Consider the following 12,230-nt stretch of genomic DNA (forward strand, 5'->3'; position numbering starts at 1 on the left):
TATATGTGTGATTTAGAGGTTTTGGTTTGTTTGTGGAGTGTGGCTAACGCAAGAGGTTTGGTGTGTAAATTAAGTTTGTAGCTTTTTAAGATAAAGGCTCTAAGGGTCACCTTGTCTGAGCTGATATGAGTGAAGTTTTGATAACAGTCTGGATGATATGATCCTAAACATGTGTATATAAAGCCTGTTCCGATTCAAGCAGAGTTGTATCCATCCAGGAGTGCTGTGTGTACAGGAGGGATCATGAAGTGTCTTGTTGCTGTTTTGGTCTGTGTGGTGCTCGCAGAGGGACTTGTCAAGTAAGGAAACTTTCTCCTTGTATTTCTCAATTCTGTGCCTCTTTGGTGATAAAAAAAAAAAAAAAAAATTCCCAGAGAGCAAAATCATATTTTTGAAGGCTTACAACTAAAGTGACTTAAAGTGAAAGTCATAGTTTTTGCTTCCTACTTCCTCAGGATCCCTCTGCAGAAGCACAAGTCCATGCGGGAGGCCCTAAGAGAGAAAGGGATTAAGCTGCCTTACCAGGATCCGGCTCTCAAGTACCAACCTGATGAGTTTGCTGGCTCTGCCAGCATGTACATTAATAACTACGCTGATGTAAGAAATCCTAACAGCACTTTTACATACTGTTGCACTGCATTTTGATGAAATCACTGACTGACTGATGGGTTTGTACTATCTTTAATTCTGTTCCTCCCGTTCTTTACCTTCAACCAACGTTTTGCACAGACTACGTACTTTGGCGCCATCAGTATTGGAACACCCCCCCAGTCCCTCCAAGTGCTGTTTGACACTGGCTCTTCCAACCTGTGGGTGGACTCCACCTACTGTAACACTCAGGCCTGCAGTGAGTACAAACCAACAGGCTTTTTGCTAAAAAATAACTCATCTGTCACACTGTCACAGAACATGTTTGCATGTGAAGAACTTCTCCAGAGGACTTAAAGCTGATATAGGCCAAGCGTGCAGAGCTAGTCAAGTGATTACATATCGTACATACATGGGATTTAGAGTTCTAGTGTAATCACAGGCATGTCACTAAGCATATTTGGTCTTTGGGGAGCGTTGGACACTGTACTAGTTTATATTCAGTTCATGATTTCTATACTAGTGAATTATCAGTATGTCAAAAGGCTTTGCAAGGCATGTTTGTGGAAATGGCTTCAGAGAAAATCCCAATCTATGCCCTTTGCAGACGCACACACAAAGTTTGACCCCCAGCAGTCATCTACCTTTTCTGCCAATGGACAGAGCGTCTACCTACCCTACGGAGCTGGAAGCCTCTATGGAGAGTTGGGATACGACACTGTCAATGTGAGTCAAAACAAATCATTCAAACAAAGTACATCAGTTAAATAAAACCCTAGCCTGGACTGAGTACTACCAGAAAGCAGGCATTTTCAAAGATCAGTGCAGCCGTTTTCTGTTTGATTTATGTACAGTGTTGCATTAGTGAAAAGTAAAGGAATGCACTTTTTATTCACAAAATACTTTCAAAACTAAAACAATGTAGAACTAGCAGAATCATTGAAATGATTTATAGAGTCAACAAAGGTTTACCCCATTCGTTTCTTGACGTTGCTGTCTACAGTCATATAGGCTGAAACTTGAACATGTATGAATACAGTCTTTGAATTGGCATCTTACTAATTGTATTGGTTGGTTTTGGACCCATAGGTAGGCGGCATTGTGGTCACTAATCAGGAGATTGGTCTGAGCACACAAGAGCCTAGTCAGCCCTTTTTGTCTGCCAAGTTTGACGGCATCCTCGGTCTGGCCTATCCAGGCATCTCAGCTGGAGGACAGACTCCTGTCATGGACAACATGATTTCTCAAAACCTGTTGAATGCCGACATATTTGCTTTCTACCTGTCCAGGTGACACAAGAGATCTACTGAGTAGTGTAAAACATGCATCATCACATATAGGACATACTGTACTGCCTGAAATATGACTGTATATCCACACGGAGAGCTTACAGCTAAGTTCTGGATTGTTTTCTGGTTTAGGGGAGGGCAGCAGGGCAGTGAGCTCTCTTTTGGAGGAGTGGACAACAGCATGTACCAGGGCCAGATCTACTGGACCCCTGTCACCTCTGAGACCTACTGGCAGATTGGCGTTCAAGGGTCAGTGCGTTTCAATATTTCATCAACGTGAAAAGCAATTGCTCTTCTGTACAGTATAGCTTCCTAGATGAGCGATTCATTTTGTGTCTTAATATGACTGCATGAAAATCTTTGGCATGTGTTGTGCCTTGCAGATTCCAGATCAATGGCCAAGAGACCGGCTGGTGCTCTCAGGGCTGCCAGTCCATTGTGGACACTGGAACCTCCCAGTTGACAGCCCCAAGCCAGTTTATGGCTAACATCATGCAGGCCATTGGTGCTCAACAGAGCCAATATGGAATGGTAAGACAAATAGAGAGACAGACAGACATATGAAAGTAAGCCACCATTATTATTGCCCATAAAGATCCATCTCTGTTCGCAGGCTGCACTCATTTAAAAATCATTATGAGCAGTTGAGGTGAAGGTCACAACACATACCTTACCATACATACATACCATACAAAAGTGTTATAAGCAGGAATGAAATCAACAAATTGGGCCAGTTTGTTTTGGTCTGTGTTTCCATCATTCTTAAACAGTGTCTCTTTGTTGTCTCCAGTACATGGTGGACTGCAGCCAAATCAACAACCTGCCAACTCTCAGCTTTGTTATCAGCGGCACTGCCTTCCCTCTGCCTCCTTCTGCTTACATCGAAGTGGTACGTTTTTTACATGCATGCAGAGTGTAATTTGTGTATGTGTCCCTTTATGTGCATGCCACACTGAATGATTTGTGTGTGTGTGTGTGTGCAATGTTGTAAAAACATTTCAACTCTCCCGTTTCCACATCCAGCAAAACCAGAATGGATACCAGTTCTGCTCAGTGGGCATTACCCCCACCTACCTGCCTTCTCAGAATGGCCAGCCCCTGTGGATCTTTGGAGACGTGTTCCTCAGAGAGTACTACTCCGTCTATGACCGCGCCAACAACCGTGTTGGCTTTGCATCAGCTGTCTAACTGTCGTCAGTGTAACCTAACCTGACCATAAAACTGACCAGATAATAAGGAAAAAGTCTGTCTACATTATTGTACATCCTCAAATTGGTAGATTTAATTGGATTTGAATATTCAAAACTGAAAAAATGTGTCCATACAATTGCAGAATAAATTTAAAATGCTCACTTCAAGTGTTTCACTATTTCATTTTTCTAAATGAGGGTGAGAGAAATAATGCCGGTTTTCCCCCTTAATAATTAACCTTGAGTTTGTGTGTGTCTGTGTGTCCAGCAAATGCACATGTGCATGTTCTTTGCTTTTGTGCACTTGTGTTTGCTCCACATTAAATGTGATTAAATCAAGATAAATGTTATTTATGAGACAGACGAGACAGTTTGTTGTTATTTTAGTAAAATGGATTATATACCGTAGAATAGTGGACTTACAAGTAACTTGCCTTATGACGCTGGTGCCATTGCATTATTGCATTATTCCCGGTGCCAGACATTGTAAGACAACATGTTACTTATTACCATTCATCATCTAAAATGTGGAAAATATTTGGGGTAGAACACAGGGGTGTTTGGTTTGAATTATATCAAAGTCTGGAGCTGCATTGGTGTGGTTTCTGTGGGTGGTGTGGTTCGTGATTGGGGTTGAGGTTGTTCTGTGGGTGTAGTGTTTGTGTGTGTGTGGTGTGTGTGTGGAAAAAAAAACACCACATCAGTGCAGTTGTGTTCAAGCCAGCTGTCCCCACCACATTGTAGGTGGAACACCCCTGTTCGGTTCCTGGATGAAGGGTTGGAAGGGAGGGCAATAAGACGCCTGTAGCTAGACAAGTCAAAATGTTGAATTCAAAAGGTATACCTGCTATAGACAAATCCAAATCTTTGTTTGCATCATGGCACAAAGCAAATTTTCATGGAGACAACAAACAATGCAACCGATTTCCAATGAAATCTGACCAACTGCAACTCCAGGTGAAATGCAAAGCACCGGCTGTGGAGGCTTCAAATGCTGTTTGTGATGCTCTTGTTTTCAAACTAAGTGCATTAATGTCCCAAAATGGAAGTGATAATGATCAATTTACCTCTACTGTATTGCACATTTAAATGGTCCAGCCATACTGATAGTTTGATTTGCCCAGGTTTGCTCTGTCTCTTTGCTTCCTTAATGCTTATAGCATTGAAAATGTACAATTACAAAATTCAACCGCAACTGCAACTGCAACGAAAACCTCAAATATTGTTCGTTACTCTGGGTAATTAGCAGAACACGGTCAACTGTTTCATAACTGCAGAAAGAATTATGTAAATTACTATATTTTCAATTAAAACTCCTCATGGTAAAATGTGTGGATTATCCAGAGTAACAGAGGCACCATTTCAGGGAAAAAAAAGTTGTTGATTTAAAAAATAAAATGAAATTCAATGTTGTGGGGTCTACTAACAAAATTCCATACTTTTCTCTGTATTATGGTGGAGGCAGAAATATCAGACAGATTCCCCTGAACCTGGATCAATAAAGCCTAAGATATCTGCGTGGCTACACCACTAACATTGTTGGATGAATATTTTGATGAACTGGTCTTTACAGAGTTTGGCCCTATATTATCCATAAACTACAGAAGACCCAGAGCAAAGACCTCTACTTGAAGAGTGTAAACAGAGACAGACCCCAGCCGCACACAGACACAAAGACATACAGGTACACCTCTGTAACTGTTTTTTCATCTTCTGTCACCTAGTATGTCTTATGTCACTTGCTAAAAAAGTATTCTGCATTATTTTAATTTCAGAATCCATATCACAACCTCCTTTCAGCGTCCAAACTCCACCTCCAACCGGAAGCATCTTAAAGTAAGTTTTCTTTTTTAAATTTGCCAAGGGTAGTCGTCTGCTGTAAATTTAATGGTCACCTTGCCTTGGAATACGTTACAAATTACATTTTTGTGCATGAATTCTGTATTCTGTAACGGAATACGTTTTGAAAGTATCCTTCCCAACACTGCACATAGTGAGATGCAGCCACCATTGCAGTGTGGACATTACATGTCCATGTTCCTGCTTTGGTGTTTAGACAGCATCCAATTCAGCATGCAGTTACCTGTCACACCATGTTGTGTACCACTCGCTGCTTGTCCAACAGTGCACTGTGATGCCCCTTGCCTTCAGTACACCCCTGCTTGTGATGACTCTAAATGATTATGGTTTGAAGGTGAAGGGGAATTAAAACTATACCACTCTTCATACAGTACTTGTGCAGAAAAATAACACCTACATCACATCAGTCTCAAACCTGTTCTGAATTGTGATATGCTGAGCAAAATGAGAATCCAAGAAAACAAGTCAGCACAAAATGCTCATTCACTGATACCAGTCGGGTTGCTGCAATGGCACACCCAGATTCACTGGCACTCTGTGTGTCTGCAGCTTCTTCTTTTCGTTTTCTCCCTGCCCTTCTCAAACAATCTCTCCAGCCCACATTTGTACTAACAGCTATTCTCTTCCACCTCTGATCCTGTCAAGTCCGGACCAGAAACTGTCAAACCAGCACAATGTCATCTTTGCTTGTCTAATTCTGTATACACACTGACTGCATGTTCATGCATGCAGGGTGTCCTTTTTTTGTCCGAAAATAAAATCTCAACTGTCTCATTGAGTTTATATGAGGTGCCGTTTGTGAAGCGGCTCACACTGAAAATAAAAGCAACATTTTGTCCCATTTAGCTTCAAACAATGTTTAAAAAACTGCTATGAATTTCTGAGAGTCCCTTTTTTATACATTTACAACAATATTTGTCAAATTAGAGATATTTTAAATAGCTAAATCCAAATATTAAATGTTAAATTTAAATGTTAAATGTAAGTGTTAAATCTGAATCTAAATGTTAAATCTAAATCTAAATTCATATATTAAATCTAAACCAAAATCTAAATCTTTCGGGTGAAACTAAATATTTAACTACTATGCAAATTCAAAATGCCAAAGTACCAAAATAAAAGCATCAGTATGTGTTTGTAGTGTCAAATAACGAATTAAAACCATATCATCCAGGGAAATGGACTCTTAGACATGGATTATAGTGATAATGACTACCTAACATAATAAACACGTTTGGAGAAACTGTATTTGAAGAGTACTTTGAGTTTTTAGTGTCACTTTTATGAAGCGTGCGGGACTTATGACCTGTAGCTACTATAGGGACTCACTTTGACTGATCTGTCATGTTCAATTGCATAAAGGCCAGCAAGAGCAAGTCCCCGCCCCTGTTGCTGTTGAAAAATATTGTATAGCCACCAGGACGGCTCTGCCGATGTTCTCGGGGGACGCCGATTCGTTGGACGTTTCGCAGAGCGACCATGGCCAACAGTACTGTACCTGGTCAAGGGCGGGCGGAGATAGGCTAAAAAGGTGACACTAAAAACTCAAAGTACTCTTCAAATACAGTTTCTTCAAACGTGTTTTTTTAGGTAGTTATTATTACTATAATCCATATCCAAGAATCCATTTCCCTGGATATGATGGCTTTTTTTGTTATTTGACACTATAAAAACACCCTGACCCCCTCAAGCTTTTAATTTGGTACTTTAGCATTTGGAATTTTCATATTAGTTAAATATTGATTTTCACACGAAACATTTAGATCAACATTTACATTTAGATTAAACATTTAGATTTAACATTTACATTTACATTCAACATTTAAATTTAACATTTAGATTGAGATTTAAATTGATCATTTAAATTAGATTTAAAATTTAGATTTAGTTTTAACATTTACATTTAAATTTAATATTTAGATTGAGATTTAGATTTAATAATTAGATTTAGATTAAATGTAACATTTAGATTCAGATTTAGCATTTAGATTTAACATTTAACATTTAGGTGTAACACTTGATATTTGGATTCAACTATTTAAAATATTTAATTCAAAATTTGACAAATATTGTTGTATTGTGCAAAATAGAGACCCTCAAAAATTCATAGCAGTATAACATAGCATGTATGTTATATTTTAATAAGAGCACCTACACACTATTTTTAATAATAATTGATTAATCCTTTAAGTTCAAGCAATAAAGTTGTATATATGTAAAAATAGTACCGTAGAATGGATGTCCACAGTCGAGAAATTAAATGAGACAAAAATAAGAATCTGAGAAGAAAACTGATAAAAATACTAAAATAGATACAGATACAAAGGGGGGGAGTTGTGTGTGTCATCTGTAATTAAGCTGCCTTTCATCCATCAGCACCTGCTCCGCGGTGACATCATCATCTTGAAAAGGCAAGGACATTTGATGGGGCTGCTTCTGACTCAATAATGCAATCAATTTCCCAGGCTTTCCACCCACCATCAGTCTTCAGTAATGTAGAGACACACCCACACGTAAACACACATGAGTCATACATTTAACCTAATGAGGCCCTCTCTGTTGTCTGTGTCAGATCCAAACCTGATGCTAACACCATCTTTGAACCAAAGGCGGACATGATGCATCTCAGAGCAGATGATTTAATGTTGATTTGTCTGTATTTTGGACTGATGAAGTCATCTGATGTAAAGCAAATGCTGCTGATAGATGGGAAACATTCAGCGGTGCCACACTGATGGGAAACAAGTGATATTGACCGCTTATATATAATGACTGGAAAAACACTGCAAAGATTGACATGTAAAAACATGCCAAGTGTTGGTTGGACACAGAGTGTGAAAGAGAGAGAGAGAGAGAGAGAGAGAGGCAGAGAGAGAGATGAGATATGAAAGACAGAATGGGGGAGGCAGGGATGGAACGCCAAAGCTAAAATGAATCTGTGTTTGAGTTAAGCCTCTTACATCAATGTTAACCATACCCACCACTCACTCCCCCCCCCCCCGCCCTCTCAAAAAGCCTTCAAAGAGTCGAAAGGCAAAAGTGGAACATCGACTGCTAAACATATGAGATTCGCAGGAAGATGGGGGGGGTATAATTAATCAAATATTTTGTAGTAGTCTAGTTTTAAAATATAGATGTACTATGATGGAATACAACTGAGGTTTGACAGAATTATAGACAGAATTATAACAAATCTGAATCTGGAATTAAATGGTCTTATCAAATCAAAAACCCTTTCAGATCATTTGCTCAGTCTAGAGCTGCAACTAAAGATGAGTGTCATTATTGATTAATCTGCAGATTATTTTCTTGAGTCTTCATTTCCTTAGAAAGAAGTGAAACACGTCCATACCAGTTTCTCAGAGCTCAAGGCAATGTCTTCAAATGTCTTGTTCTGTCTGATCAACAGGTCAAATTCAAAATAAAAGAAAGAAAGAAAGACTATGAAAACCAGAAAATACTCACATTTGAGATGCTGTTACCAATAAATGTTTGCCATTTTGCTTCAAAAAATTGCTTGGAACCATATCTAAAATGGAACCGGCTTTCCAAACCCAACCCTCCCACATCCAGCCTAACACCCCCCCAAAAAATGACCTCCCACCAGTTCGCATTAAGACTGCTGCCTCAGCAGATATACAACAACAATCCTTTCACAAAATCTAATCAATGAATTCTAAAGTATGGGTCATTGGTACGCTATAAGTCTCACATTTAGACATACCAGCACATTAGTTTTAGGTTTCTGCAAACCACAGTAAGGGTTTTTTTACTTGAATCATGACATACCTGGAAGGGAGTGCTTTTCTATATTAATATAGTGTATCTGTAAGATAAAGCCTTTATGGAAAAATTAAGTATTGTTTACGTAACTTCACCATATAAAACCCTGTCTCTCAGTTTATGTTGTAAATGAGTACACTCACATATCTTAACAACACAAATTAAGGTTACATCAATTGAAAAGTGCTCCTGTGTTTTCAGTGGAAAGATTGAGAGCGCAGGAGAAATTATAGTCTGTCATACATTTCTAGAACTCAGGAGAGAAAGATAGGCTCACTTACGGATTATGTTGCCCATTGGAAACAGCGTTACGGTTATGTAAGGCAGATTACTGTACCACACCATCACACCACTGGTGGTTTCGCCAATAAATCAGTTAGACACACACATAGATACAACACAAACATACTGGAAGGAAAACACACAAACACACACACACACACACACACAAACACAGCACACAGATGGACCCATTACCCATTAAATGAACAATTTACTTTCAGAAAACAAATGTACATATCTGGACATTTCATCTTGTTATCCTCCAAATACTAATATTTCATCAAAGTGAATTATTAGTATTCACAGTCAGAAATCAGAATTCATTGCTAAAATAGGCACAATGTGTGTACTATTGAATGTACACATTATTCAAAACAATCAAGTGCAAGAGAACAGTCTCAACCCTTAATATAGTGATGCAAGCATCTGCTCTTTAAAGGACCAAACTAATCATCAGTAGATGTAGTGAAATTCTATTACTGTACTTAACCCATCAGTTGGCAGTAGTGGACAGCTGCACATACAGCATTCGGTGTGCAACTTTGGGTTTAGAGTCTTGCTCAGGGACACTTTGACATGTGGCCGGAAAACCCGGGATTGATCCGTCAACCTTGTGGCTGTGGGGCAACCATTTTACCACCAGGCTTTATTTCTGAACACTGAGAAGTGAACTAAAAAAGTCAGTAACGCAAGCAAGCAAAAAGACTGCATAAAGAAAAGAGTTATCCCTACTATTCCTCTATTAAATTATGGCCAATGGCCAACGCTTGGTTCAATGCTCTGAACTAAGGTCATTCGAGTCTTGCAAAAAAAAAAAAAACAGGCCTATTGATCTGATATGATCCAGCCATGAGATGAAGCTACAGTATGTAACTATATCCCACATGAGTGCATGTTGTGGATATAAAATCCCCTAGGACCTGGCTTGCTAATGTGATTGCATTCTGTAAGGACATTGGCAAATGTTGTGGCACTATATGCATATGTGCAAAGAGGTGCTCTAAGCAGTTCCAAATGCATACTTTTACAATCAAAACTGTAACAATAGTATAACAAGAATTTACAACCTTTTACAAATAATTGTTTTTGTTGTTAATAGGATTTCTTTGGTAACAGAGAGGAAGGCTTATGTCAGCAATAGAGCAGGCGTGACATTATTGTATATGGTAATGAAATTAGAAATACAATGAAATCTAACATGTTTCTGGAACATGTTCCAATCTGCCTCAAGGCTTAAGCAGATGTGAATATTTCAGCAGCCCTCCACACTATTTCATCCAAATCACACCAAAGTGTTTCATTACTCCACATCTTACCAGGCCTAATTCACATCCCAAAAAACAATTAAAGAAACCCCATGCCATGTCGTTTAACCTAAAATGGACACCCTTGGAGAGAATACTATGTCACTAATTCTGCACAAGTTACTGATCTCTACCAGCCAGTAGAATCCCACTCACAATTGTGTTTAGTCAAGGAGAAAACGTAAGGAGATTTTTCGTATTGTGCGTCGCAGAGGTCCTATTAGAGACGTTTGAAACGATGTCAGTATCAGTGGACTTCCGTAAATCATTGTTCAGCAACATGCCCTTGCCTAGGTTGGACTCAACAGGGCGTGGGCCTCACACAGAATGCGCAAGGCGGGTGCCCATGTCGCGACAGCTTAAGATCAATCATTTGTCATCTAATTTACCATTTGCTCATCTTCACACTCGGAGAATAATAGAAGTTGTCTTAAAATAGTTGTCTTTAGTGAAAGTATCAGCTCCAAAACACAAACAACCGGCCCTGTTTAGCTGCAGCACCTATCGCAGGGAGGCAGCAGCAGGCTGGCAGATTATTCAAAATATCTACCACCCATGGTAAGGAATGTGTTTTATTGCAGCCATCAAAACAAAACGGGTATATGTTTCATCACCTTGAGTGTCATTTCCTCCACTCATCAACCGTGAGCATCGTCTCCCATCATCCCGCACACTGTCGCTCTACATGTAGCTCTTACCTGCAACCAGGAGGAGACAAGGAATGGAAAGTGGATAGGGAAAACATCTCAGCCCTGTCCGCCATCTTCTTCCACAAATGACTCAGAGCGACTGCAGAAAATCACGGAGGGGAGCGCAGTCCATTCACAATCACAGGACAGAGGACAGAGGTTTCTCTCTCTGCGGCCCCACAGATGCCCCCCTGGTCGCAAGCCTTCAATCAGACGAGCCTGCTCAGCACCATCAAATCTGCAGTCAACCATCCACAGCAGATTGGAGGGGGTGTCAAAGGAAGAAATGCTCTTCGGAGACACACAACGCCGCGAAAATTAATATACAATCCTGTTCCCCCCCGATGCGTCCACGCAAAGCATAAGCGCGCATGTATGTGACCGCAGTCCGTGTTTTTCCTCGCCAAATGTCTGCTGCTGTGATGCTGCCTATGACACACAACGGATAGGGCCAGCAGTGCGGAGACAGGCAGAGACAGAGGAGGAGGGGGGTGCGGAGCAGAGACGATATAACGTCAGTGCCGATACCGTATAAGTAGGCTGCCCTGAGTGGATGCAGGCTCAGCTTGAGCATGCAGCCTCGATAAGCAGAAAACAGTGGCGTAGAAAACCCACTTTCGTAAAGTGTTTACACTGACATTACACTGACAAGGAAATAAGCAGACGGAGCAAACGTGTTTTCCAAAATTAGGTCCGGGGACCACTAGAGAGGTCCTTGTGGGGGGGGGGGACCAGGGCTTCCCCGGAAAAGACTTGCGTTTCAATAGCCTATTATTCAAGCCCCTGTTGGTAGCCTATTGTTGGATTATGCTTTATTGTTTAGTTTTAGTTGTTTTGTCCTCCATCCCGCTTGTGGCAGTCAACTTGAGACAGAAAAGAGAAAGTACTGCCAGCAGGAGAGCACCGTGCTACAATTAACCAACAAACGATTAGCCCATGAGCAAAGGCAGAAAAGCATGAAATACGCAAAGGCAAACATTTAAATGAAGAACTGGAAAATACTCAGGGCAAAAAAGACTACAAAGTGCCAAAAAAACCGCATAGGTAAGAAAAACATGTTGGGGACTGTTTTAGTGTGCACAAACGGTAGCCTATGTATAGGCTATTTAAACATTACAGGCCACTGTCCAGTGTGTGTATCTATTTGATTTTTTACAACAATACTAATACACATGGTCTAATACAATTCCATGTAGGGTATTATGGAAGGTCTGATCACATACAATCCATCTTTTTACATGAAGC

The 12,230-nt window shown here is 40.1% G+C and overlaps 2 protein-coding genes across 2 annotated transcripts in view; one reads left to right on the plus strand and one right to left on the minus strand.

Annotated features, from left to right (window-relative positions):
* mapk8ip2 (mitogen-activated protein kinase 8 interacting protein 2) overlaps positions 1-11,527 on the minus strand; it is a 28,119-nt gene extending 16,592 nt beyond the window's left edge. Inside the window, 1 exon segment of the mRNA XM_032524489.1 lies at positions 10,995-11,527. Within this exon segment, the coding sequence (XP_032380380.1) occupies positions 10,995-11,059 (65 nt within the window). The 5' untranslated portion in view covers positions 11,060-11,527.
* On the plus strand, positions 195-3,230 carry LOC116694704 (gastricsin). Its single transcript, XM_032524552.1, has 9 exons — positions 195-299; positions 456-597; positions 730-847; positions 1,196-1,314; positions 1,678-1,877; positions 2,010-2,126; positions 2,261-2,408; positions 2,668-2,763; positions 2,898-3,230. Exons 1-9 carry the CDS (start codon positions 244-246, stop codon positions 3,063-3,065), a joined length of 1,164 nt encoding a protein of 387 aa, XP_032380443.1. The 5' UTR covers positions 195-243; the 3' UTR covers positions 3,066-3,230.
* Positions 11,528-12,230: the final 703 nt, after the last annotated feature.

This window comes from Etheostoma spectabile, chromosome 8, assembly GCF_008692095.1.
Source record: "Etheostoma spectabile isolate EspeVRDwgs_2016 chromosome 8, UIUC_Espe_1.0, whole genome shotgun sequence".
NCBI lineage: Eukaryota > Metazoa > Chordata > Actinopteri > Perciformes > Percidae > Etheostoma > Etheostoma spectabile.

Coding starts and splice junctions, on each gene's coding strand:
- LOC116694704 (XM_032524552.1), top strand. CDS start 244: ATGAAGTGTCTTGTTGCTGTTTTGGTCTGTGTGGTGCTCGCAGAGGGA. Junction 1,315..1,677: donor TGGGATACGACACTGTCAAT/GTGAGTCAAAAC, acceptor TTGGACCCATAG/GTAGGCGGCATTGTGGTCAC. Junction 2,764..2,897: donor CTCCTTCTGCTTACATCGAA/GTGGTACGTTTT, acceptor CGTTTCCACATC/CAGCAAAACCAGAATGGATA.